Source organism: Hemicordylus capensis, chromosome 7, assembly GCF_027244095.1.
Source record: "Hemicordylus capensis ecotype Gifberg chromosome 7, rHemCap1.1.pri, whole genome shotgun sequence".
In the NCBI taxonomy this organism is placed as follows: Eukaryota; Metazoa; Chordata; class Lepidosauria; order Squamata; family Cordylidae; genus Hemicordylus; species Hemicordylus capensis.
In genome coordinates this window covers 38,495,152-38,520,808 of record NC_069663.1, presented here as the reverse complement: position 1 = coordinate 38,520,808, position 25,657 = coordinate 38,495,152, and the positions used below count along the sequence as shown (strand labels likewise).

At 48.1% G+C, this 25,657-nt stretch overlaps 1 protein-coding gene across 4 annotated transcripts in view; it reads right to left on the bottom strand.

Annotated features, from left to right (window-relative positions):
* The window catches only part of MYOM3 (myomesin 3), an 87,060-nt gene that overhangs the window by 23,680 nt on the left and 37,723 nt on the right, over positions 1-25,657 (bottom strand). For 3 of the 4 annotated variants that reach the window (XM_053268604.1, XM_053268606.1, XM_053268607.1), the window contains 15 exons: positions 25,242-25,298; positions 20,914-21,041; positions 19,698-19,881; positions 18,331-18,499; positions 17,818-17,939; positions 16,314-16,501; positions 15,430-15,556; positions 13,637-13,815; positions 10,059-10,173; positions 7,562-7,718; positions 5,907-6,016; positions 4,390-4,434; positions 1,625-1,761; positions 850-939; positions 288-432 (listed from right to left, as the gene is read on the bottom strand). In XM_053268604.1, the coding sequence (XP_053124579.1) occupies positions 288-432; positions 850-939; positions 1,625-1,761; positions 4,390-4,434; positions 5,907-6,016; positions 7,562-7,718; positions 10,059-10,173; positions 13,637-13,815; positions 15,430-15,556; positions 16,314-16,501; positions 17,818-17,939; positions 18,331-18,499; positions 19,698-19,881; positions 20,914-21,041; positions 25,242-25,298 (1,953 nt within the window). The remainder of the gene's footprint in view (positions 1-287; positions 433-849; positions 940-1,624; positions 1,762-4,389; positions 4,435-5,906; positions 6,017-7,561; positions 7,719-10,058; positions 10,174-13,636; positions 13,816-15,429; positions 15,557-16,313; positions 16,502-17,817; positions 17,940-18,330; positions 18,500-19,697; positions 19,882-20,913; positions 21,042-25,241; positions 25,299-25,657) is intronic. The other variant, XM_053268605.1, reaches the window with a different exon arrangement.

Below are 25,657 nucleotides of genomic sequence, written 5' to 3'. Positions count from 1 at the left end.
GGAGCCCCAAGGAACCACTCCCGCCCCCAACTGAGCTCTCTGCTGTCACATCTGAGCTCTGCTGGAGTTCTGACATTCTTGCCAGACCCAAGTTGAACAGCCAGTGTGGCACCTTAATTTGGGTCTGACAAAAATGTCAGATTTCCAATAACCTCACCCAGCCGTTTTGGTGGGCCACCTTGACGCTTCCGACCATTTCTCTGTGGGACTGGATCAGAGCTGACATTTTTTAAGGCTGCACAGGCCTAAGAAGTGGCTCTGCCTGCCGCTCCCAGTTCTCAACGTACCATCCCCAACCAGAGCCAACGTAAACTGGTTTTCAGCTTTGCCGTCTTTCAGCTGGGCTGTGTATGTGCCCTTGTCATCTTCACAGAAGTCTTGGATGATCAATTCCACAAGGCCGTTTGCTCGGTCAAAATTGATCTTATGTGTCTATTGGGAGAGAGAAAGAAGAGCAAATTACTACCCAGATTAGGAGACAGGTTATGAAACCTTTCTCCCTAATATGATTGGTTAGTTGCTGTTAAGAATATCACGTAAACACAGCCCTGCTGGATTAGGACCAAGGCCTTTTTAGTCCAGCACCCTGTTTCCCACCATGATATCTCTGAGAAGCCCACATGCAAGAAGTGAGGGTGTGCCCTCTCTCCTGCTGTTACTCCCCTGCATCTGGTATTTAGAGGCCTCTTGCCTCTTGCCCTGAAACCGGCCCAATCTGCCTCATTTGGGAGGAAGGCGGGTCCGGGTAAGGTGCTCTTTCGCGGCCTTCTCTCTGAGTTTCTCCTGGGAGATATTCAGACATGGCTTCATGCTGCAGGGTAAATGTTGAGCGAAGCCACTTTGAATTACACTTGTGGCACTGAGAGAAGCAGCCCTTTCCCTCTGCTCTTGGGTTTTGTTTTGGTGCAGGTTAACATCGCATGCCTCCATGTTTTCCTTCTAGCCAGTGGGCGGATGGAGAGAGAGAGAGAGAGAGAGAGAGAGAGAGAGAGAGAGAGATTTTCTAAAGCCTATATCTGCATTCCTAAAATAGTGCATCCCTCTTATCATGTTAATGATTCTATGTCAGTGCCTCTCCCTATTTGCTCCGGCGTTTTCAGAAAAACTCGCTTAAAACCAGCATTTTAAAATCCCAGAAATACATCGAGATAAGCTAGAATTCGCATCACAAAGCCCGATTTGTGTGTGGAGTGGGTTCAAGGATTTCGAAGGGACTTTGCAGTAGGTTTGGCTGGCGTGTGAATGCACACACTCTCTTCCAGAGGATATTTGGGGTAACAGCCCTGTCTGTAAAGCCTCCTGCCTCCAACGCGCCTGTCGCCAATGTGCCCGCCCCAAGCCCCAGACTTCATATAGTTTGGGAGCCGGGAGGAGTTCTCACCACTGTCCCTGCTCTGCCATTGTGCACCAGCCAGCCACCACCTGGTGGTGGTGACCATCACCTGGTAAGCGCACCAGGAAGCTGCCACCTGTGGCCAAGTCAAGACCTACCCCTAGGTGGGCTCCCACCCCCGGGGCCCCCCTCGGTGTCCCGATTTCGGCCAATGCAATGTTGGCAACCCTAATTTGAGGGTACCACTAAAAGGCAGCAACAAGTGGTTGCTGAGCCTGGTGGGAAACTCACCGGGGTACTGGTGAGCTCCTTCCCATTGAAGATCAAGTGCAGCTCCGCCTCTGGGGAGAGCTTCTCCACCTCCAGCCACAGCCTCACGTCTCCCTTCTCCAGAACATCGATGTTCCACCCAGATATCAGCTCGATCACTGGAGGGAGCAGAAGAACCATCTTCTGTATTAATAACATTGGGAACAGGGGCCGTCTTCTTTATTATTTATTTATTTTTCTGTGCAGACTGCTTTGAGAACTTTTGTTGAGAAGTGGGGTGTAAATATTTGTTGGAAGAGGAGGAGGAGGAAGAGGAGGAGGAGAAGGAGAAGGAGGAAGGTGTGACAGGCTCTATATGAGGCTGAGAACAGGCTGAGCAATGTTGAAGGCTGTCCGGAGGGAAGATCTGAGGTGGCCACTTTGCAGTCCCCACAGGTTGGCCAGTCTCCGCCCCCTACCCGCCGCCCCCTACCCACCGCCCCCTACCCCCTGCCTGCCTAACTTTGCCACGCCACACCACGCAGTCTAATGACACAACCGCACCAGCACCAGCACGCTGCCCCATCCCCGCGAGAACAAGCACTGGTGTGGCAATGTCATTAGACCGTGCTAGTGTGGCCCAACCAAGGGAAGCAGGTCTCCCCTGGCAGGGGGTGGGCAGCCAGGTGGCTAGTGGGGCTCTGAAGGCAGGCAGTGGTGTGTGGCCCCATGCCTATCCCAGCAAGCATCCCACCAAGGGGGTGGGGCTGGGGCTGGGCGGGGGTGTCAGGCGGCCTCCGGGTATCGGCAGCCTGTGTGCACCAGCTCCACTTGACCCTATCATAGTTGCGTGTCTGGCTGCAAACACTCTGCTCAGAGCCACATTCGAGGGGCCGATGTTGATTGTACTTGTGTGGCTCCCTCCTCAGGCAGGGGACATAGTTCAGGGGCAGCGTGTGTGATTTTGTCAGGACTCCGAGGCCCCCACCTGGACTCTGACCAAGAGACCCTCAAACGGGGGAGGGGGGAGGAGGAACACATCCTGATTGAGACCCCCCTGCCCTGACAAAAGCCCCCTAGGTCCAGCAGATGCTGAGCAGCCAGAGCTTGTTGCCCCAGAACCCCCTGCCTCACCCCTGGGGACCCAGCAGCAGAGGCGACAATGTGCTAGGGCCAAGTTCCAGCTCCAGAGGAGAGGGGCTCTCTTGATTGTTCAGGCCTCCTTTTGCACGGGAAGAGGGGGCGGTCAGCTTTGGATCAGGGCCAGCCTCAAATCCAGTAAAGGATGGGGCTCCTCAGGGCAAAGCTATAATTGAACGAAAGGGTTCAAAGAACCCGGCTCCTTAGGGCCCTCTAGCTCTACCCTCCCTATTTCCTTCATTATCTCCCTCACTCTGGGGGGCCGCCCGAGAGAGGGATGAACACGGGCCCCCTTTCCCTTAGCTACGGCCCTATATATCCCCTTCATTTGGAAGTAGCTTTGGGTGGGTCAACAGCACCTTAACTGCCTTGCTGGACCTGAACAGGAACAGCTTTGCATGCAGAAGATCTCAGGTTCAGTCCCCAATATGTCCCATAAAAGGATTTCAAGTACTATCATTGGGCAAAACCACTGCTCAAGACCCAGAAGAATTGCCTGAGTAGGCAATTCTGGGCTATATGGACCCATGATATGACTTGATATAAGGCAGAGTTCACAAGTCTTTCCCCCTGAGCATCAGGAACTTCCAATGGCTCTTCTTTGTGTGCATGGGGCAATTCCAAGGGTAATGGAATTGCCCCATACAGTCACTTATTCATTGACTGTAGCCATAAGCAAATGTCCAAGCTGATATACCACTGGCAATAGAACATCTCCTACTATAATGTTATATTTTTTATACAATTCTTAAATATTATAGATAGTGTCTGAAATGCACAAAATATATCAGTAACAGAATCAGAATTTTTGGACATCGCTTCTGATTCCATTACTTATGTATTTTGCACATTTCAGACACTATCTATACTATTTAAGGTTTTGTAAAAATATGGCCTTATAGTAGGAGATGTTCTCTTGCCAGTGGGTACATATAGTATGAACTTGGAGATTTGCTTATGACTACAGTTATTGAAAAAGTGGTAACATGCCTGATTCCGTTACCCTTGGAATTGCCCATTGGAGACTTTGCGATGTGTGTCTTCTTCACAGATCTCCCAGCTGAGCATGGGGGAACAAGCAGACTTCCAGAGTTAGCCTTTAAAAGCAGCATGAGTATGGGGCACAAGGGGGGGGGGTAATCTTGGGGGTGGGGCCACCCTAGGGGTAATCAGAAGTCTGAGTAGCAATGCATTTGTAAGAACAACAAAGCAGCACAAGCCCCATGATTTCACAAAGCTTCTTGTTCACACAGACCATCCCACTTAGACATAGAGCAAGTGTTGGGTGAAAAATTAAGAGGGGTCTGTGGGTCTATTTGCATTTGATAAGTAAACAATTAGCAATTTGCAAGATGTCAATAAACCCAGGCAACTGCTCTGGCAAGTTTGCAGAGCAACTGGGGCTCCTTCTTTTGTGAACTTTGTTGTTTCTTTCATACTATAATATGGATTTCACCCCATAATATGGATATTATAATACTATAATATGGATTTCACTTCAAAGGGCTCAATGCAAATGCATTCAGGGATCAGGGAGAGCCCCAGGTTCAGAATAAGGGGGCGGGGGGGAGTGGTCTCCTATGGGACAAGAGATTTTTGCCCCAGATACAGGACTTCCCATATAATATGGGACTTTTGGGAACGCTATGCATCACTAATAAACTTACAGGGGTTTCGGATCTCGTGGCTGATCTTTCGCAGTTCGTCCAGTTCTGAAAAGTGCAAAGAAACAAGAACAGGCCTTAGACTGGGAAAGATGGAACCAAGAGAAAGGTCCACCATTCCTTTCCTGCACAGCGCAATTCCCGTCAGGCTTCAAAGTCTAGGAAGGCCTTGGCAAAATACTCTTTGTGCTCTTAATATCCTCTTAAATACCTCAAGCCTGAGCTGTTTAGGGCTTAGGTTATGTTATAACCAGCACCTTGTACTTTGCCCGGAAGTACATATTGGCAGGTAGCCAGTGCCATTCTTCTAGTATAGGAGCGATGCCGTCTCTTTGAGATGATCTGGAGACCAACCTGGCTGCCACATTTTGCACCAATTGGAGTTTCCAGACTACAGACAAAGCCAGCCCCACACAGAGTACAAATTTAGGGGTTTAGGATGGTCTAATGTTACTCTGAGTGTAGAAGTGCAGAAGAGGGAGAAAGAAGCTAATCTCATGGACAACATATTTTCAGGGACAAATGAGATATCACACAAGAAGTGTCCAACTGGCATTCTGTGCTTGCTTTCTTTTCATAAATGGCAGCTGGATCAGGCCCTGCCCCAAGGATTGCAATCATGGCATGGGGGAAGGGACTTTTAACCCTATCCCCACGATATCCAGGGACAGATTAAGCTAGTGTGGGGCCTGTAGCATATGTTATAAAGGGGCCCTAAATTTTTTTTAAAATGCACATAAATATTAAAACATAAATTATTTACTTGCATAGTAAAGTAATTCAATTTTTTCATTTTCTATATTTTGGAGTATGGGAGACCAAGCCACAAACTCACACTTACTACAACAGCAGTGAACATTTATAAACCGTTTTTCAATCAAAATTCTCAAAGTGGTTTATGTAGAAAAATAAAGCGTGGATAGATGATTCTCTGTCTCCAAAGGGCTCACACTCTAAAAAGAAAAATATGGTAGGCACCAGCAACAGCCACTGGACAAATGCTGTGCTGGGCCTTCTCTTAAAAGGCACATTTAGCAAAAAAGGGATCTTTTATCTAACATGGACCACATAAAACAGGTAAAGTTTTAACTTTAATTCACAATTGGAGGCTGGGCATGTGGGGCCCTCGAAAATGGCCATAGCAAATGCTACATTTTCTACTACGTTTTCTATCCACCATAGATCATATCATGGTCCAGATCTGTGGGGACTCGAACTCCCTGTAACAGGGATGTCCAGATTTTGTTGACTACAGCTCCCATAATCCCCAGCCAAATGTCATTGCAGCTGGGGATGATGGGAGGAGTTGTAGTCACCAATGTCAGGGAATCTGTTATAAGGAAAGCTGGAAGGGAGCCAGATCTGGCCGCAGTTTATAGAATTAGGCACAGAAACACCAATTGGGTGTTACTTGCAACATCTAATTTGATCCTCAAACCCAGCAGCTGCAGAGAAATTCACATCAGACCCCTCAAACATGTACAAATAGCACAATCATTTTTATAAGGATGGATTTTTACCTTCTTGGGTTAATATATGACTGGCAGAAATATCATCATCGGTGTCAGTTACTTCTACTGAATATGTTCCCAGATCCCTTTCAGTGGCATATTTCAGGATGAGCTTGGATCTTAAAAGAAAGAAATAAAAACACACAAATGTAAGCATATCTACACTACAGATTTAAATGAATTTAATATTAAACATTTAATAGGTCTGTGTATGCTGCAGTTCCACTGGAAGAGAAAAATCTCAGAATATGGGCACACAATTCAGTTTCCTAAGAACTTCTGCTTTCATTTTTTAAAGCACTTTTCTAGTCTTTAAGGATGCAAAAATATGCTTGGAAGTATGTGGCCAATACCTGCTGAAATCTCAGAAAGCAGACAGGCGGCTGAATAAAATCCAGTAGTTAGGAGGCAGGGCTACATTGGACCTGACTAACAACATCAGAATTATGGAAAGTGAACATTGCAGAATACATTATGCAAAATATTATGCAAGTGTGTTCAGTTTCCATAATTTATGCAGGTTGTTTCTCAATTCAGGTTTTGCATTGCCTGGCTTAGAATTGTAATTTTTTTAGAAAATTAAAATTCTAGGACAGGTAATCCAAAACTGGTATCAAGAAAAGCCAAATCCTGCAATTTGGTGGTTCCCAACCCAATCCACAAGCAGCCCAGGGAGGAAGGGGCTGTTACAGATCTCTAGCAGAGAGGTTTCAGTACTTTCATTTCTTGGTGGGGTAAAACCAATAAAAGTCTGTGCCTGCATTTTCCTCCAATGCCACAGTTTCATCAGAACCCTTTTTCTGTGAATATTAAGTTGGGTAGGTATTTCCCTAGTAACCCCTTCCCATCTCAGTTTCCAAGTTCTCTGTCTGTGTTCTTTATTTTGGCTGCTTGTAGAACAGTGGATTATATCTAAAATAGCACAACAGTTATTTCAGGTGTCTGAACGCTTCAGGCTATGGGGACATTGGAGATCGGCTCCTGGCTGGCTATACTCACACGCCGTCTGAAACTATGTGCACCAGTTGCTGCCATCTGCCTAATTCGTAACCAGAGTTGTTGAAGCATATCCTCAAAATGCACCTCTTTGGTTGGCAGCACTGCTGTAATTTTGATTTGGTACCAGAACTAACAACTTTGCAAGTGTATACTGAAGTTTCGGAGAGTGTTGTATTTTGGAGTCACATTGGTACAACCTCTAAAAAAAAATGTTGCAAACACACTTATTTTGAAGTGAAGGGCCTTGTTCATTCAGTGGTATGAATCTAACATAGGAACATAGGAAGCGGCCATATCCTGAGTCAGACCATTGGTCTCTCTAGCTCAGTATTGTCTTCACAGACTGGCAGCGGCTTCTCCAAGGCTGCAGGCAGAAATCTCTCTCAGCCCTCTCTTGGAGATGCTGCCAGGGAGGGAACTTGGAACCTAGTAAAGAATGTTTTATCTTTGTTTTTATATGGTTGTAAAGCGCCCAGAGACGTAGGTTTTAGGCAGTATAAAAATAGGTTAAATAAATAAATAAATAAATAAATAAATAAATAAATAAGAAAGAAAACAAATGGTGGCTGGGCATGGTGCCCCTTGGGTGGCCTGTTTGCAGAGCACGTGGTCGCTCCGTCCTGAGGCAACCCTAGCTTTGATTCAAGTTCACACTGCAAGCTTACTTGTCCTCTTTGTCCTCAGTCTGGACCCTGTCGGGATTTGGTGGCCCTTCGTAGTCTTTGGACCAGATAAATTCCGAGGTGTCGACCACTTCAGGAGCCTCAAAGGCCATATAGATGGACCCTTCTTCGTCCACCCCAACTTCAATTTCTTTGGTGCCTGAAAGAGAGAGTGTGAGGGCGGGGGGTCTTCTTTAAAAAACGAAGAGGAAAACAGCCACCTTCTTTTTGCAAGGTAATGCAGGACTTTAAGACCCGTGAGCAAAAGTCAGAAAAAGAAACATTTCGTACACGAGCCAACAAGGGTGGTTGGTACTGCCTGGGGGCTTTTCAGATCTCGAGTTTACCATTAGGCTTTACTGCGAATTCGGGGCATAACAGATACTCTGGCGCAAAAAGAGGATTTTTTTTTTACCTCGGTAATAAATTGGGCTAGGTTCCAGTATGGAGGGGAAAACCCGCATTGTGTGTGAAATGCTCTCTGAAATATTGCAGACTTCTAGGGTAAATCTGGCCAATATGTGAACGCACACCCAACCTCCCAAAGTAAAGTTGCTGTAAAGTCACCGTCTGAAAAAGCTTCTGGGGGTACAAATGCTCATTGTGATTTGTGACAATGTCTCTTCACCCCAAGAGATGGAAAAGAGGTGAGATGAGAGCATTGCAAGTCTTACAGTTCTCAGTGTGTTCTCTCGCTTTTATTGTCCTGGCCCTCGGGCCTGCTGCGGCCAAATGTGTTTTGAAAGCTTTTTGAAGTTTTTAAAACAAAAGAAGTATTCTTTAATTTTATCAATGTTGTCAGAGGAATGAACATTAAAATTGGGAGGAATGCCCTCCAAAATTACTCCATGGGGAGAGCACAAGAGTTTGCTTATTGTTACTAGGGATGTGCACGGACCAGTCCGGAGCCCATTCTAAGGGCCTCCGGACCAGTCCGGACCTGGGGCCGGTTCAGCGGTTCGACGCCGGTGGGGGGTGGTGGACCTTTAAGGGTGGGGGAGGGTGTACATACCCCTCCCACCGCTTTCCCCCCTTCAGCGCTCCCAGTTTGGTAAGCATTTGGGGCAGCAGGGTACCGTCCTGCTGCTCCTTCCCCTGTTCCTCATCAAAAGGCTTCAAAAGCCTCACTGCTAATGTGCACATCGCGCCCGTGCGACACGTCCTGCGCCGCATGCGTCCGCATGTTGGGTGTGCGTGCGTGCGTGATGTGCGCTTGCACACAACGCGCTGATGTGACGTGTGCGACGTGCGCATGCGCAGTGAGGCTTTTGAAGCCTTTTGATGAGGAACGGAGGAAGGGGTGGCAGGAATGTACCCTGCTGCCCCAAATGCTTACCAAAATGGGAGCGATGGAGGGGGAAAGTGGCAAGAGGGGTAAGTACACCCTCCCCCGCCCTTAAAGAGCCTCCCTTCCCAGTGCTGGACCATGGAGGTGCGGTTCTGTGCACACCACAAATTGTTACCCTGCCCTAACCGTGACCCTAATCCTTTGCTCTGTGCAAAAATGACTGCAATTTTATTCTGATCTTTTGCAGATAGGGATAAAGAAGGGGGGAGAACCCATTGGCCTGGGTTTTGATCAGGCTATCCATTTTATCATACTACGCCTCCTAGACACAGAACTCCAAGAGGAATGTGCACGCTTGTCAAGGGGACTGTATATATAGGCGCTCAGAGTTTTAATTCCAAACCGGCCGATTACTTAGACCACATTCTCTTATCCAAATTCAGGAGAGCCCTGACCCTTGCCAGATTAAATGTTCTCCCTACTGCGGTCTTGGAGGGAAAATACAATAGAATACCTTATGCAATGTGCTGCTGCCCCTGCGGCTCAGGGGATATAGAGACAACTGCTCATGTAATCCTTTACTGCCAATTCTACAGGGAGAGTCGTTATAACCTTATTTTACCCCTCATAAAGAAATATACTGGCCACTCTGATCTTTTTTTATTTGGAATATCTGCTGTCAAATTTCAAACCTGAGATTTCTATTAATGTGGCCGAGTTTTGTTTTATTGCTTGCAAATTGCATAAAGCTTCTACTATTAACTCTAATTTTTTGTAAAACTTATTATGCAAACTGTAATGATTGGTCAACGACCGTAATAAACTTCTACTACTAAGATAAAGAAGGGGGTTAACACTGGGATAGCTGTCAATGAATCAATGCTATTCCCCAATCTCTAGAGGGGTAGATGTTGCCATCAGTCACTATTAGCATTTGTCCCCTAAGATGATAGTGATGCCCAGAATTGTGGGGACTAGGTCATGAACTAATTGAAAGGAACTGAAACAGTGTTCCCTCTAACAGGGATTCCCAGATGTTGTTGACGACAACTCCCATAATCCCCAGCCAAAGGCCATTGCACCCGGGGATGCTGGGAGTTGTAGTGAACAACATCTGGAAATCCCTGTTAGAGGGAACAGTGAACAGAAATGTTGAGGAGGAGCAAAGGTGGTGGCATCAGTGGTGGGGTAGGGAGATGGGTGGCTTCATACCTGGTTTGGTTTTCACTACCACTGGATCGGATGGAAGAGATGGGGGGCCAACCCCTGCCTTGTTCACTGCTCGCACTTGGAAAATGTAGCACTTCCCTGTCTCCAGATCAGACAGCTGTTGGGGAAAGTATAATCATAAGGAGCAGGTAACAGGATGGCCTCTGGGTATCACAGTGGAAGCTACGGCACCGCCTAGAGATGTACATATCAGGCGGTATAGAAACACGATAGATAGATAGATGATAGATAGATAGATAGATAGATAGATAGATAGATGGAAGGTTGTAAAGTAATTTTTCAAATCAAATTTGGAAAACACACACACCAGCTCTGACGAATGGCCAGCCTTCAGGCAGCACAGGAGAGAGGAGCCATCTTAGCACCCCCCTGGCTCCTTAGGACAAGCTGCTAATTCTTTATTGTGCTATACTGCACTATTTATTTATTTATTTATTTATTTATTTATTTATTTATCTATCTATCACATTTTTTATACTGCCCAAAATGCGAGTTCTCTGGGCAGTTTACGAGACAATAAGAACCAATAAAAAGAATCAATAAAAAGGTTAGCACATTAAAATTTAAAATGTTAAAACTATTAAAACACAATTAAAACACAGTTAAAACAATGTCTAATTAAAAGTCTGGGTGAACAGATGCCTCTTGACTGCCTTTTTAAAAGTTGTAAGAGATGGGGAAGCTCTTATTTCTGCAGGGAGCATGTTCCAAAGCCTTGGGGCAGCAATGCTATAGAAGTGTGCAGAGCGGCTTGAAATCGAGCCAGTTCGAAGGCTCTACCTCGGACTGAACTGGGTCTGGTTCAGTCTGAGGTAGAGCCAAACCACCTGGGCCCAGTTTGAGGGTGGCGGACTTCCCAAAGTTGAAGTACTCACTGTGGGCGCCGGCAGCGCCGGCTGCAAGAGGGGCTGTGGCAGCTCTCCTCCCCCCGACGGCCTTCCCCTTAGACTCCTGGGCTGCATTTTGCCCATCTAGGGCCTGACTCAGACCTCTGTGAGTACATGGGGGCCATTTTTTAAAACCTCTGTGTGGTTACACAAATGGCCTCCATGCATGCGCGGAGGCCCACGATGGGCCCCAAACAGGCAAAAGGCAGCTCAGGGGGAGGCCGGCAGGGGGAGGGGGAGCCGCTGCAGCCCCTCTTGCAGCCAGTGAGTACTTCAATTCACTAATGGTTACACTTAGGGAAGCCCCCCAGCGCCCGCAAAGTCAAACCAGGCCTGAACCAGTTTGAATTCCAGCCACGCTGGACCCCGGTCTGGAGTGGGGCAAAACCGAACCGGTTCGGTTCGAATCCAGTTCAGATTCGAACTGGGGAAAAACGGTTTTGTGCACACACACCCCACCTCTCACCATGTTATTACAAAAACCTCAGCAATTTCTTAAAAGGAATGTGCTTGTCGTGGTGTTTCCTTTCCTATATTGAAGCAGGGATTGGCATCCTTGCAGAAGCGGTGTGCCAAGTCATCGGGGGTGGCTTGAGGGGGAGTGCCACAACAAAGAGGCTGGCATCCCTGCCTTGCTAGCTGCACCCCACCCACTGTATCAGCTGGCCTGTGATGCTGCCCACCCAGGGCTGGTTCTAGAAATTTTGAGACCTACTGCAAAATAAGGTTTGAGGCCCCCAGCTAATTTCCTTTGGGCTAAAGAGTGGGGATGTTATTGGCACCTTGATCCCTCGGCTGCTTCTCTGCCTGGCAGCAATCTAGAACAAAAGAAAGGCAACTAACAGCAGCCTCCCAGCAACGTCTCCTTTCCTCATTTTTATTTGCCTCATTTTCATGGCTGGGGTCATCCAATGAAGCTGATTGGCAACAGGTTGAGGGTGGAGAAAAGGAAGGACTGTCTTTCACACGGTGCATCATTAATCTTAGGAATTCGGTGCACAGAACATACACTTTGCATTCAAAAGGTCCCAAGTTCAATTTTTAGCTGCAAGATTCTCGGGCAGCAGAGCTGTGGGGTGGGGGAGCTAAGCTTTTTGTGCTGCTGCCAGCCGGGGTAGACAATTTTGGTGCCCAGACTGCCCCTGGTGGGACGGACTCCCCCTTCCCTGCACGAGGCCCACCCCAAACCTACTTTGGGGGGCTTCCTGCGCCCACCCTGCTGCACTGAACACTCCTTTAAAATTTTTTTCCAGCCACCGTGTGGCCGAGGGGTGGCTTCTGGGAGGTGCCAGCAGTCTTCCTTCCCACACACCCCCCGCCAGTGATGGCAGCAATGACCAGAGAGCGACGCTGGGCCTGCCATTCGGCCCAGCGTCTTTAGCGAACTGAGAGGCGTGCCTGCGCAGTTGTGAGAGCTTGTCGCAAGCCTGTGACATCACGGGCTTGTGATGAGCTCCCACAACTGTGCAGGCGTGCCCCGCAGTCCGTTAAAGACGCTGGGCCGAATGGCAGGCCCAGCGTCGCTTTCGGTTCACCGCTGCCGATGGGGGATGGGGGGAGAAAGACTGGGGGACTGCTGTGGGCGGCACAGCCTACCGTGGCAATGGAGGGAGGGAGCGCCTGGAGGCTTCCCGCCCCAGGTGGTGAGGACTGTGTCAGATCCCCATGGCCTGGTCCTAAGAGTGACTCTGCTGGCAGTTGGGCCACGTCCTCTGGATTTGTGGACATAGGAACATAGGAAGCTGCCATTTACTGAGTCAGACCGTTGGTCTCTCTAGCTCAGTATTGTCTTCACAGACTGGCAGCAGCTTCTCCAAGGGTGCAGGCAGGAATCTCTCTCAGCCCTATCTTGGAGATGCTGCCAGGGAGGGAACTTGGAACCTTCTGCTCTTCCCAGAGCGACCCCATCATCCCCTAAGGGGAAGATCTGATGGTGCTCACACTTCTAGTCCCCCTTTCCTAGCCAGCCAGGGCAGACCCTGCTTAGCAAAGGGGACAAGTCGTGCTGGCTTCCACCAGACCAGCTCTCTTCCGAAGCTTCCCTCATTGAAGCAGCTTAGAAGACTAGAGGGCTCGTAATAGAGCGGAACCCAATTTTCAGTGTGAACATAGGAAGCTGCCATATACTGAGTCAGACCATTGGTCCATCTAGCGCAGTATTGTCTTCACAGACTGGCAGCAGCTTCTCCAAGGTTGCAGGGAGAAATCTCTCTCAGCCCTATCTTGGAGAAGCCAGGGAGGGGAATTGGAACCTAGATGCTCTTCCCAGAGCGGCTCCATCCCCTAAGTACCCAGGTCTCATAGGAACATAAGAGGCTGCCTTCTACTGAGTTAGACCTCTGGTCCATCCAGATCAGTATTGTCTACACAGACTGGCAGCGGCTTCTCCAAGGTTACAGGCAGGAGTCTCTCTCACCTACCTTGGAGATGTCAGGGAGGGAACTAGAATCTTCTGCATTCAAGCAGGCAGGTGCTCTTCCCAGAGTGGCCTCGTCCCTTAAGGGGATACCTTACAGTGCTCACATTTCTAGTCTCCCATTCATTTGCAACCAGGGCAGACCCTGCTTAGCTAAGGGGCTAATCATGCTTGCCACCACAAGACCAGCTCCAGTTGGCCTCGGTAGCAACAGCTGCAATGTGAAATCCAGCAGGGCAAGGACATGCACCAGAGACCTTCATGTGGGTGCTGGATATTGGCTGCTTATTCAGTTGCTCCCATGTGTCCGATCCTTCCTCACAGGCATCCACGTAGTAACCCGTGACAGGGCCTGCTCCAGTATACAAGGGTGGCTCCCAGTGAAGCATCAGGGATGTGTCTCTCACTTCAGTGCATCTCACATCATAGGGAGGGCCTGTATAAAGGGCAGATGGGGTTTCAAAGCACATACAACCCACACGGATACAAGAGAGGCAATACACCAACAGGCCCCCCGTTGTCATGGTTGGCCCTTTTTGCTCCCCAGAAGTGCCCTCCCTGCTTTGCTAGATATGAGAGACAGAAGGAGCTGTCTCACAGGGACCCAAATCAGTGGTCCAGGACCAGAGGTGCACCTAGGTAATTTTGGAGCCTGGACCTAAAGGCCTTTGGAGGCCCCCACTCCCCTGCAAATTAAGCATCATCATGCTTCGCCGGGTGACCACACCACCCAGGACAGACTAAAGAGGATTTGGGGGGCTCCAGGGGCTGTGGAGACCCTGGTCTTCGGCCCCGAAGTCCAGGGGTAAGAACGCCTCTGTCCAGAACTGTCTGATATGGCAGTGGTTCTCCAGCGCTTCTGGCAGAGGCCTTTCCCAGTTCTGCAACTTGAGATCATCGAACTGTACCTAGCAGGGACTGAACCGGCGACTTTCTGCATACAAAGCCCACTCTACCGACTCCCACTCCCACTCCCACTCACTGCTGGCTTCAGCAGCCCCCACCCCCTGCTAGCCTCCACTGGTCTCCTTTTGCTGACAGCCCGTGCCCAGAAGAATGGTCACTTAATTGTTGATCTGCTCCTGAATGTACTTAAAGAGTGTGGCAGACACTCAGTGCTAACTCAGAAGGGAAGGAAACTGAAGTGTGGAGGTGATGTAGTGACCCTTAGTACCCAGGTCTCATAGGGACATAGGAGGCTGCCTTCTACTGAGTCAGACCACTGGTCCACCCAGCTCAGTGTTGTCTACACAGACTGGAAGTGGCTTCTTCAAGGTCACAGGCAGGAATCTCTCTCACCTACCTTGGAGATGCCAAGGAGGGAACTGGAATCTTCTGCATTCAAGCAGGCAGGTGCTCTTCCCAGAGTGGCCTCGTCCCTTAAGGGGATACCTTACAGTGCTCACACATGTAGCCTCCCATTCAAATGCAAACCAGAGTGGACCCTGCTTAGCAAAGGGGGGCAATCCATGCTTGCTACCACAAGATCAGCCGTCCTCCCTCAAAAGAAAGCAGACGTTTTCCCTCCTCCATGGCCCAAGCTGCCTCCCAGGACTATTTCTGTCTTGTCCCGCCCTTTCTAGCATCAATTTTAAAAAGAAGAGAGGACTTCTCCCCTTCTTTTGCCACTTGCTGCTTCAAATGCCCAGGTGGTCCTGGGAAGCTAATATCCTTTCCATCTGCCACCTAATGGTGCAGCGGGGAAATGACTAACAAGCCAGAGGTTGCTGGTTCGAATCTCCGCCAGTATGTTTCCCAGATTATGGGTTTCCCAGACTATGGGAAACACCTATATAGGGAAACACCTATATAAGGCAGCAGTGATATAGAAAGGTGCTGAAAGGCATCATCTCAAACTGCGCTGGAGATGGCAATGGTAAATCCCTCCTGTATTCTACAAAAGATAACCACACGGCTCTGTGGAGTCGACACTGACTCAATGGCACACTTTACCTTTACTGCAGCAATAGCGCTGCCCCTTGCAAATGGTAGCCCTAGAGAACAGCCTAGGCTTCCCCCTACTTAGTCCTGGCCTGCCTGTGACATTTACCTGGCTCCGGCATGGTCCACTCCTCACACTTGAAAATGTCGCTGGGTTCCGATACCTTCCCAACACCAACCACGTTCATGGCATAACCCCGGAACTCATAGAAGTGCCCTTGGTCCAGGCCGGTGACCTACAGAATCAAAAGAGATTTTAGGGCATATTCCAAAACCATGCTTGAAAAGCACTGCATCCTGTTCTGGGGGAAGATGTATTGCCTTGCAAGCTGTACCTTTCTAATGCAAAACTGAAGCGAGACCCCAGAAACATAGCCATCAGTGCTGCAATGGAAGTCTATACTTTGGATGTGACTGCCACAAAGGTCTAACTGATCAGTTAGGAGCAATTCCAAGAATACCAGAATCAGGCACATTGCCGCTTTTTCCATGACCGTAGCCCTAAGCAAATTTTCAAGCTGATATTATATATGCCCACTAGCAAAAGAACATCTCCCACTGGCCGTATTTTTACAAAACACTTAAGTATTATAGATAGTGTCTGCAATGTGCAAAATACTTCGGTAACGGAATCAGAAGCGATGCCCAAAAATTCTGATTCAGTTGCCAACATATTTTGCAGACACTATATATATATAATAGCTTTGTAAAAATGTGACCTTATAGTAGGAGATGTTGTCTTGCCAATGGTTTTATATTAACAGCTTGAAAATTTTCTTATGGCTACAGTCATGGAAAAAGTGGTAACGTTCCTGATTCCGTTGCCCTTGGAATTGCCCTAAGGGCCGGAGTAGTAGTAAGGGGGAGCCTCTAAAGCAGCCTCTTGTTGTTTTATAGCCAGAGGCTGACAACAGTCCAGTCTGAAAGGGGAAAGATTTTGGACCTTCTCTGTGCTCCTTCCTTGGGGTCAAAATGCAGCACAAGCATCCATACCGTGTAAACACGTTGGCCAATAGGCTTAATGTTGACCTCATGCCAGTTGATCTCTGACACATCATGTTGATCTAGGAAATAGCCCAAGATTGTTGTGCCTCCTTTGCGTTTGGGAGGCTTCCAACCTATGCTCATGTTGTCCTTTCCGCAGCTCAGGAGGGCAAAGTCCCGTGGGGCTGATGGGCAAGCTAAGTGAGAAAGAAATGAAATGAAGGTTCAATGAAGGACCAGGATCTAATCAGCATGCCACTTCTCTAATCATCATGCAGCTTTAGTTGTGGTTATTTTGTGTGGCAGTGGGTTGGGCGACATCTTACATTCACACAGTGCATAATTCACCATGGAACTCATTGTCACAAGATGTGGTGATGGCCACTAACTTACAGTGGATTAAAGGGGGATGAGTCAAATTTGCGGAGGAGGAGGAGAGTATCGGTGGCTATTAGCTAAATGGAACCTCCATGTTTAGAGGCAGGATAACACTGAATATTGGTTGCCAGAGGGCAGCAAGAGGGGAAAGATATTATCCAAGTCCTGCTTGTGGGCTTTCTGGAGACATCTGTCTGGGCACAGGGAAACAAGGGAGCAGGATGCTGGATAAGGATGTGCACAAACCACGGTTTGAACATAGTTCAGAAGCGGGGCCCAGGAGCTTTAAGAAACAGGAGAGCAAGTCCTTACCTGCTTTCCACTGCCCCATGCAATGTCCTGCTAGGCAGCACAGGTCCCAAGTATCACCACACAGCACCAGCACACACATGGCGTCCGTATATGCACAGGCACCATTTGCATGGTCAGCATAGTGTGGTCAGCATGGTGCTGCACTGGGACTCTTGGGACCCATGGCACCCAAGCAGGAAGCTGCAAGGGGCAGTGGAGAGCAGGTAAGGACTTGCTCTCCTCTTTCTTAAATCTCCTGGGCTCCGCTCCCGAAATGTGCTCGGACCATGGTTCGTGCACATCCCTAATGCAGGACAAGGGGGGTCAATCTTAGATGGTTATTTTAACTTCAACACAAATTATGATGGGAGATTTTATGATGTTTAAATGCATGTAAAATACTATTTTATTCTGACTTGAGAAAGACACAGCTTTTTCATGGATTGTCAGCAGATGGTGCTACAACATGATGCAATATGTTCAAATGTCATGCAGACACCCCATAAAATCTCCTGTCGGAATTTGTGTCAAAGATGGGACAAATTGCCATCTGGATAAAACCTCATGCTGGTTGCTGACCGAAATAAAAGAGATTGATTGATTGATAAAACCTCAATGGACCGTAGGTGTGATCCAACAGAGCTCTTCTGGTTAACAGAGAGGACAGGGCAACTCAACTGCTACCCTCCAGCTATTCTTGGACTGCAGATATTGGCCTACAGCTCCTAGCATCCCCAGCCATAGTGGGCAATAGTCAGGGATGATGGGAGTTGTAGGCCAACATCTGCAGAAGAAGGGCCGAAGTTGCGTAGCCCTGTGATAGGCTGCCTTACTTAGTACTTACATATAGCCTGCCTCACCCGGGTGGCATCTGATTCAGGGGAGCTGTCACCCACACCTGCTTCATTGACACATTTCACACAGAAGATATACTCCTTGCCAGTTTTGAGCCCAGGAACGGTGAACCTAAACCAACCAATGAGATACTGTATTTACCTGAATCCAAGACTAGGTTTTTTCCAAGTTCTCCGATATTAGAAATTGAGGGGCTGACTTAAATTCAGAGTGCTGTCCCTTTGGGGTAGATACAGGTATAACTTGTATTTAGTCTCTGTTTCTAAGGGGGTCATCTTAAATTCAGGGTCATCTTCTATTTGGGTAAATATGGCACCCCATCTCTGCATTAAGTGCAGGTAGCAAGGGTGTAAAGAGAGGTGTTTTCAGCAGTGAGCCCCACATTATGGAATTTGCCCCCCTCCCTCCACCCTGTTTCAGAAACATGTCATGCTTCAGCCTGCCAACTCAAAGCAGGTTCCTCCGAGAGGCAGAGAGCCAAGGTCCACCTTGGGTTACTCACTCATTGCACTTGACGGGCTTATTGTTGACGGTTTGCCATTCGTCTGTCCCAACCTCCCGGCAATAGATGTAATAGCCAAGAGGCTCCTCCTTCGGCTTGCTCCACTGCACAACCACAGATGTGTTGGTGTCTCGGAAGGCCAGAACCTGATCTGGAGGTGGGAGAGGAGCTAAAGGAAAGTGGGTGGGGGAACAGGAGGACAGCATAAGAACAAGGGTAATTTGCAGACCATTGTAGTTGGTTTTGGGTTCAGCCAATGGCCATGTCAAAAAACAATGAGGTCATGCACACAGTCAAAAACTGTGTTCTATCTGGGTTTGGGAGCTGTGTGTGTTCCCAAATTTCGGTTGCGTGGAAGCAAGGTTAGAGGGAAACCTGGGTCGAAGTGACCTAACCCTGGGTAGCATTTCCTCCTCCCTTGCTTCCACACAATCCCTTCTACCCACGTTGACCTCCTCCCTTGCTTCCACAAAACTTGAGGTGACCTCAAAAATTGAATGACCTCAATATGTATTTCCTACTTTTCTGCTTTGTCTCCTCCATTTTATGAGCAAAGTGCAGAAGTTAGTTGCTGGAGGGGAGAGAGAGGACGTGTGCAAGTAAGACTGGCTGCCTGCCTCCAGCTGGCATGTCACTGCTTGCTGTAGCAGGCAGCAGACTTCCAGGGCTGGCCGTGGAGGTGTCGCTGGCTGTGCTGGCTGGCTGGCTCTCCTTCTCTTGAATGTGCAGGTGCGAGGGAGAACCAGCCAGCCGGCCCAGCCAGAGAGACTGATGTCAATCCTGGGTGTCCAACGATGTCTGCTACAGCAAGCAACAATATGCGAGCTGGAGGCAGACATCAGGCATCACAGAGGTCAGTCTTCTTAACAATGCAAGTGCCATCAAAATGATTTCACGTGCCACGTTTGACAACCACGCCATAGGTTGCTAACTCTGGTGTAAGGCCTGATGATTTATGCAAGGCCAAACTGAAATAAATAAATAAATAGACAAATAAATAATAAACTCACTTTATTTTTATGCAATTAAAAATAAATTGCCTAGTTTCAGTTTCAGTTCAGTTTATTATGATCATTGATCAAATATACAGATCTCAGACCACACACACACACACACACACACTACATCTGTGGTTTAGTTTTTAAGTTTTTAAACTTTTGGATGTTTTTAAACTTTCAATTACGCATTAAAGAAGGTCATTGAAAAAAGCTTTGAAGTGTGGAAATGCGTATCTAACCGCCCTTATACCATCTTATACACACACACAAAAACTAAACATCGGTGTATTTATCAGAAAGAAATAAGTTTAACATAAAACACATTAGATTTATTTGGGTATCTGTTCTTATCAGTTAAAAAAAAATCACCTATTTTATCCCCAGACGAGATGGGCTCACTAGGCAAGGAAGGTTCGCTCACTCCATACTTGTTCACAGATCGCACTTGGAAGCAGTAGGACTTCCCTTTGTCCAGATCAAAGAGAGCAAACCTCGTGCAATTCACTGGAGTGTCCAGATTTGCCATCTGCCAGCTGTCAGTGCCTGCTATTGACTGAGAAAGAAAAGATGCCACAATGTAAAACTGGTAGGGTGCATTCTCCATGGTGGAACGGGCACAAATGGTGCAGGTCTGAATTAATGGCAAGTTTGCCTTTCCTGTTTTGACCTTTCCCCAATGGCTCAAGCACCCCAGCAACGACACTAGGGTGCAATCCACACCTCTCGCCACAGCACAGCTCTTCAGGGGCAGCTTTGCATGGGTTCTTCAGTGTCAATGTACAACAGTTTCAAGAAGGTGTCCTGGCAGTGATCTTCACTATTATTGAAGCAGAGGCCACTTGGGTGAAACACCTTCAAAGGGAGAGCCGTTTCCAACTGTGCTGACATCCACACAGTTAGGGTTGCCATATTCAAGCTTCCCAAATCCGGGTGGCCTATTTTGCATATTATGCTAATGATGCAGCAACTAATTTGCATGCTATTTCTTTATTTATTTGACAGATGTGTATACTTCCCCCTCCTCCTCTGCCCTTCCATGTGACTGGATCCTGAGTAAAATCTGGGCAATCTGGGCAGCGCATTTGAAACCTGTGTAAATCTGGGTGGAATTTAGCAGCTGGGTGGAAGAACTAAAATCCGGGAGCTACCCTAAATTCCGGGGGACGTGGCAACTCTACACACAGTGCTGTGCTTTTCTCAGTGCTGGGAAGGCTCTTTAAGATGGATGGAGCCCCCTCTTAAGAGCTCTAGGAGGAAAGTGCTGGGAAGGGCTGCCCTTCCCAGAATTCTATGCACTCATTCCAAGATGGTGCAGGGGCTCAAGAGGTGTCCGTTTCCCTAAACAAACACGCCCCCTCCTGGTCACTGTGCAAAGTGTAGCACTGGACAGTGGAAGTGGTCATCTCTGCAAGGCACCAGGAGACTATGCAGCGTATTCAGCTCTGGCCAAAGCCTCACACAGGCCCAATAAACAATTAGTCGAGGAGCTGCACTTAGGGTTGATGGGGGCCACCACTGGTTGCTGGGCCTTACAATGAAGAACACTGGTCTTTGGATTAATATATTATCTTGATTAGTTCCTTACCTTTTCTACGTAATAACTCAGCGGCTCCTTGCCTCTGGGGTCTGGTTCATCCCAAGAGAGGATGACATAATCTTCCCTGACCTCACTAGCATGAACATTGGTGGGTGGCAAAGGGATTTTGATCTTGGCTGTAAACAAATAAAAATAAAAACACACACACACACACCAACACTGTAGAATTAGAAGACTGGTGTGGACTAGAAAACCATTGGCTAGGACAGGGATTCTTAGACCAAATTGCTAAAAATTTATACCATTTCATCAACACCCCCCACCCTGCAACAAACAAAACCCAAGTTCAAATGCCCACAAGGAACACATATCCGTTATCCAAAATTGAAAATCAGGAATAAATAATAATTCAGGCTAGTGCAAGGGGGGAAAAATTGTCCTTCTAATATTTGTCCTTCTGATGTAGAATATTCTTTTTGGCAACTCTTTCTGTGCAAAGAATCACTATTCTTGAAGTAATGATATGTTTCATACACTGGGGATGCACCCCCAAAGAACATGAATAGCCTTACAAGGCATTGAAAAGGCTGCAAAGTCCTGTTAACAAACTTATGGATTTCAGACCAAAATGGAAAAATAACAGGACAAGACCAAATCATGTGTGTGTTAAGGGACTAGAACTTAAGGTCCCAATTAGCTGTCCCAAAGCTAATTGGGACAGACAAAAGAAAGTATTTCTGCATAAAAAGTTAAAGTGTGTCATCAAGTCGATGTTGACTCCTGGCGACCACAGAGCCCTATGGTTGTCTTTGGTAGAATACAGGAGGGGGTTACCATTGCCATCTCCAGTGCAGAATGAGAGAATGCCTTTCAGCATCTTCCTATATCGCTAGGGATGTGCAAACCGGTTCGAATTTGAACCGATTCGAATTTGAACTGGTTCAGTTTGATGGTTTGAATTCAAACCGAACTTGGCATTGGGTTCGACCTGCCGGTTGAAATTTGAACCGAATTGAGCCTGATTTGTTTCAAACTGGTGCAAACCAGTTAGAACTGGTTTGAGCCTCCAAACTGGGTTGGGTGGTAGGCACCCATGGGTGCCAACTACCACCCAAACCCCAAAGCAATCAGACCCTCCTATGATGTTTAATGATTTTTTGAAATTTTTATCATTATTGCCCATTATTCCCTATGTGGAGTACCTAGAGGCAAAAAACTGGGGTGGGTGGTAGGCACCCAGGGGTGCCTACCACCCACAGAACAGCAAAGCAATCAGAGACTCCTGCAATTATTTGTGAATTTTTGAAGTTTTTTCATTTTTAATTCCTCCCATAGGGAATAATGGGGATTCCAGCAAATGTATCGCTTCACGTCGGGGGAAAAGGAATGGCCCAAAGTGGAGTGTGGTGAGTGGTAGTGCCCAATGGGGGCAAGGAAGCTACCAGAATTAGTTCAAAGGAATTGGTCAAAGGTATGATTTTTGGAGATTTGTTGAAGTTTATGTGTCTCTAAGGTCTTTCCCATAGGGAATAATGGAGGTTTCAGGCTCAGGTGGTTCTGAAAAGGAATGGGAGAATTCACCACTGAGGATCGGTTGATCCAAGGCAATTAGCCATCAAAGGTAAATGGAACCTCTAAGTCTTGAGGCACACTACTTCTGAATCCCAGCTGGAGCTTTCCCACACAGGGCTGTTACTACGAATGCCCGCCGGAAGGCAGTGAGTGCATTCACACATCAGCCAGATTTAACTGGAAGTCCATGTGAGATCTTTGGAAGCACTCAACACACAAATTGGGCTTTCCCTTCTGAATCTCCCCTCATCCCGATTTATGCCCGAGTTTTTAAAATCCCGTATTTTACTGAAGTTTTCTGGCAAATCTGCAGCAAAGTATTGGTGTCAGTCTTTACATTTACATGATAAGAGCAAGTCGCTCCTATGGAATGCAAAAACGAAGCTGCCTAGCAGCCTTGCCTTCGACCCAGAGGCAAAGAGTGGGAAAACCAGTTTTCAGGCTTTTTGCTCTTTGAAGGTTTTTGGAGCGGGGAGATCCGGGAAGAGGGTTTGCAGTCTTTTGCGGAAAATGAGTGTGCAATCCAAGCTGGGATGGGGGCTGTAAAAGCAGAGGCGGAAAAAAGCTGGGGACTTCTGTGTGTACACGTACTTTATTTATTTATTTATTTATTTGACATTTTATATCCCGCTCTTCCTCCAAGGAGCCCAGAGCACTGTACTACATCAACCCTGTGAAGCAGGTGAGGCTGAGAGAGAAGTGACTGGCCCAGAGTCACCCAGCAAGTCTCATGGCTGAATGGGGATTTGAACTCGGGTCTCCCCGGTCCTAGTCCGGCACTCTAACCACTACACCACGCTGGCTTTGTGACAAGGTGGGGTGGGGACAAGGCTGATGGCTAATTGGCAGTCTGATCCACAAACCAATTAAGCGGAAGTGTCTCTGTGTGTGTGGACTTCAACAGAGCCAGATCACAGAGGGTGCTTTAATTACTAAACCCTTGGGGGAAAGGGAGGCATTTAGTCCCACCTCCTCTAGGAAGCTATTAGCCACAAGGAAAACACAGAAGCGGGCCGTGTGTGAACCTGCACAAAAGGAAACTCACTGTAGGGAGGGGAGGGGCTGCTTCCCTGATGCTGCAAGATTCATTCGAGGTGGCTTCTCTCATCGGATACTCCGAGAGTTGGAGGCCCTGCGAGGGAAAGCTCCAGCAGGAGAGAAAAGAGTAGAGAAGAGCTTCATGCCCTGCCTGTGGGCTCCCTTGAAATATCTAGGGGACTAGTGAAAGGAAAAAATATACTAGACTGGATGGGCCTTTGGCCTGATGCAGCAAGGATGTTATCATGACATGCGATGAAGTACATCTGTAGACGAGCCATCATCGAACAGGTACCACCACAGACAAAACTTCCATATTGGCTCATAATGCAACATATTTCAAAGGAGACAGTCCACACATGGCACCTGAGACTCATCACGGGCACAGTTTTGATCAGTGGTGGCCAACTCGAGGCTCTCCAGCTGTTTTGGTTCTACAGCCCCCATCATTTCCCCAGCCACAAGGGCCATGGTGGCTACCGATGATAGGAACTGTAGCCCCAAACCAGCTGGAAAGCATTAGGTTGGCTGCCCCTGAGAAGTGGTGATGGCCACCCATCTAGATGGCTTTAAAAGGGGATTAGACAAATCCAAAGAGGAGAGGGCTATCAATGGCTACTAGCCTGAGATATACATACCAGGCAGTATAAAAATACGATCTATCTATCTATCAATCTATCTATCCATCCCCTGCTAACTGGGCAAAGAGACACCTTTTACCGTGGTGATTCTCTTTATTTAGCAGAGGGAGAGTAACTGGCCCCATCCACCCCCAGCACAGTACTTCCAGTGACTGTTGCTGGTGTGTGTCTTATGTTTCTTTTTAGAATGTGAGCCCTTTCGGGACAGGGAGCCATCTTATTTGTTTGTTATTTCTCTTTGTAAACCACCCTGAGCCATTATTGGAAGGGCGGAATAGAAATTGAATTATTATTATTAATATTATTATCTCCATCAGGATCAGAGGGGACATGCCCCTGAACTCGAGGTGCTAGGGAACATCAACGGAAGGGGGTGGTTGCCCTCTTTCCTCCACTTTGGGGCTTCCTGGATACACCTCGCTGCGTGAGGCAGGATGCTGGACTAGATGGGCCATTAGCTTGATCCAGCAGGGCTTTGCCTTATACAGTTATACAGCGGCACACCTAGGCCAAAGTGATGCCCAGACCGCCCCGCCACAAGGCCCCCCCTTGCCGCGAGGCCCCCTGAATTGGGGGGGTTCCTGTCACCACCCCGTGCGCCCTCTCCACCACTGCCCTGCGGCAGTGCCCTGCGAAAAGTTACCTTCCTTTAGCGTGGCCGGGGGAGGGGGAGGTGAGCCGAGCAGGCCTCTCCCACCCCATGGCAGTGGTGGCAGGAGCAGCCACTGGGTGCTGCGGGCCTGTCTGGCCCAGAGGTCCTTGCAAACCGCTGCCAGGGGGTAGAGGGAGGCTTGCTTGGCTCACTCCCCACCCCTCAGCTGTGCTAAAGGAAGGTAACCTTTCATGGGGTGGCGTGGTAGAGCAGTGGCAGGGTGGGCGTGCAGGGTGGTGGCAGAAGTCCCCCCCCATCCATTGAAGCCCCCTGGACCTTGGGGGCCACAGGCCGGGTCCTCAAGGTCCGGTGGGTAGAGCACCTCTGATGTTAAAAGGGGTGTATATGTTTAGTGGGTGTGCCCATTTAAAACTTCCATTTGGAACATAAGAAAGTATGTTTGGGGACAGTGTCCCTTCTAAACTCCTAGGGATAAAAGGATGAGTGACCTGGCAAAGCACGTGTGTACTTACGCTCCAGTTCATCTTTGGAAACGGTAATTGTCCTAAAGCCATCGTCATAAGGGATGTCTAACGGAGCAGAGAGAGAACGGAAAATATAGGTTAAGCCCTGTTAACTGGCCACCCCTGCTAACTGGGCAAAGAGAGCTTTCCACCAAATCATATTGCAAACAAAATGTCAAAGGGAATTAAAATGTTTGTGTTCAGGTGAAAAATCTGAAAAATGATCGTGGGGTAGCCGGGAGCTGGGTCGGATGGCTTTTCGTCCACCCTCGATGAAATGCCGGGGCACAATGTGAGTTGGCCCCGTCTGTCTTACCCAGCTCCTGGCTTCCACACGATCACTCTCCCCAGCAAACCAACCACCAATCAGGAATGTGCATGGCTCTCTTACCCTGGCTGAGCACTCCTCTGACCCTGACTTTGAT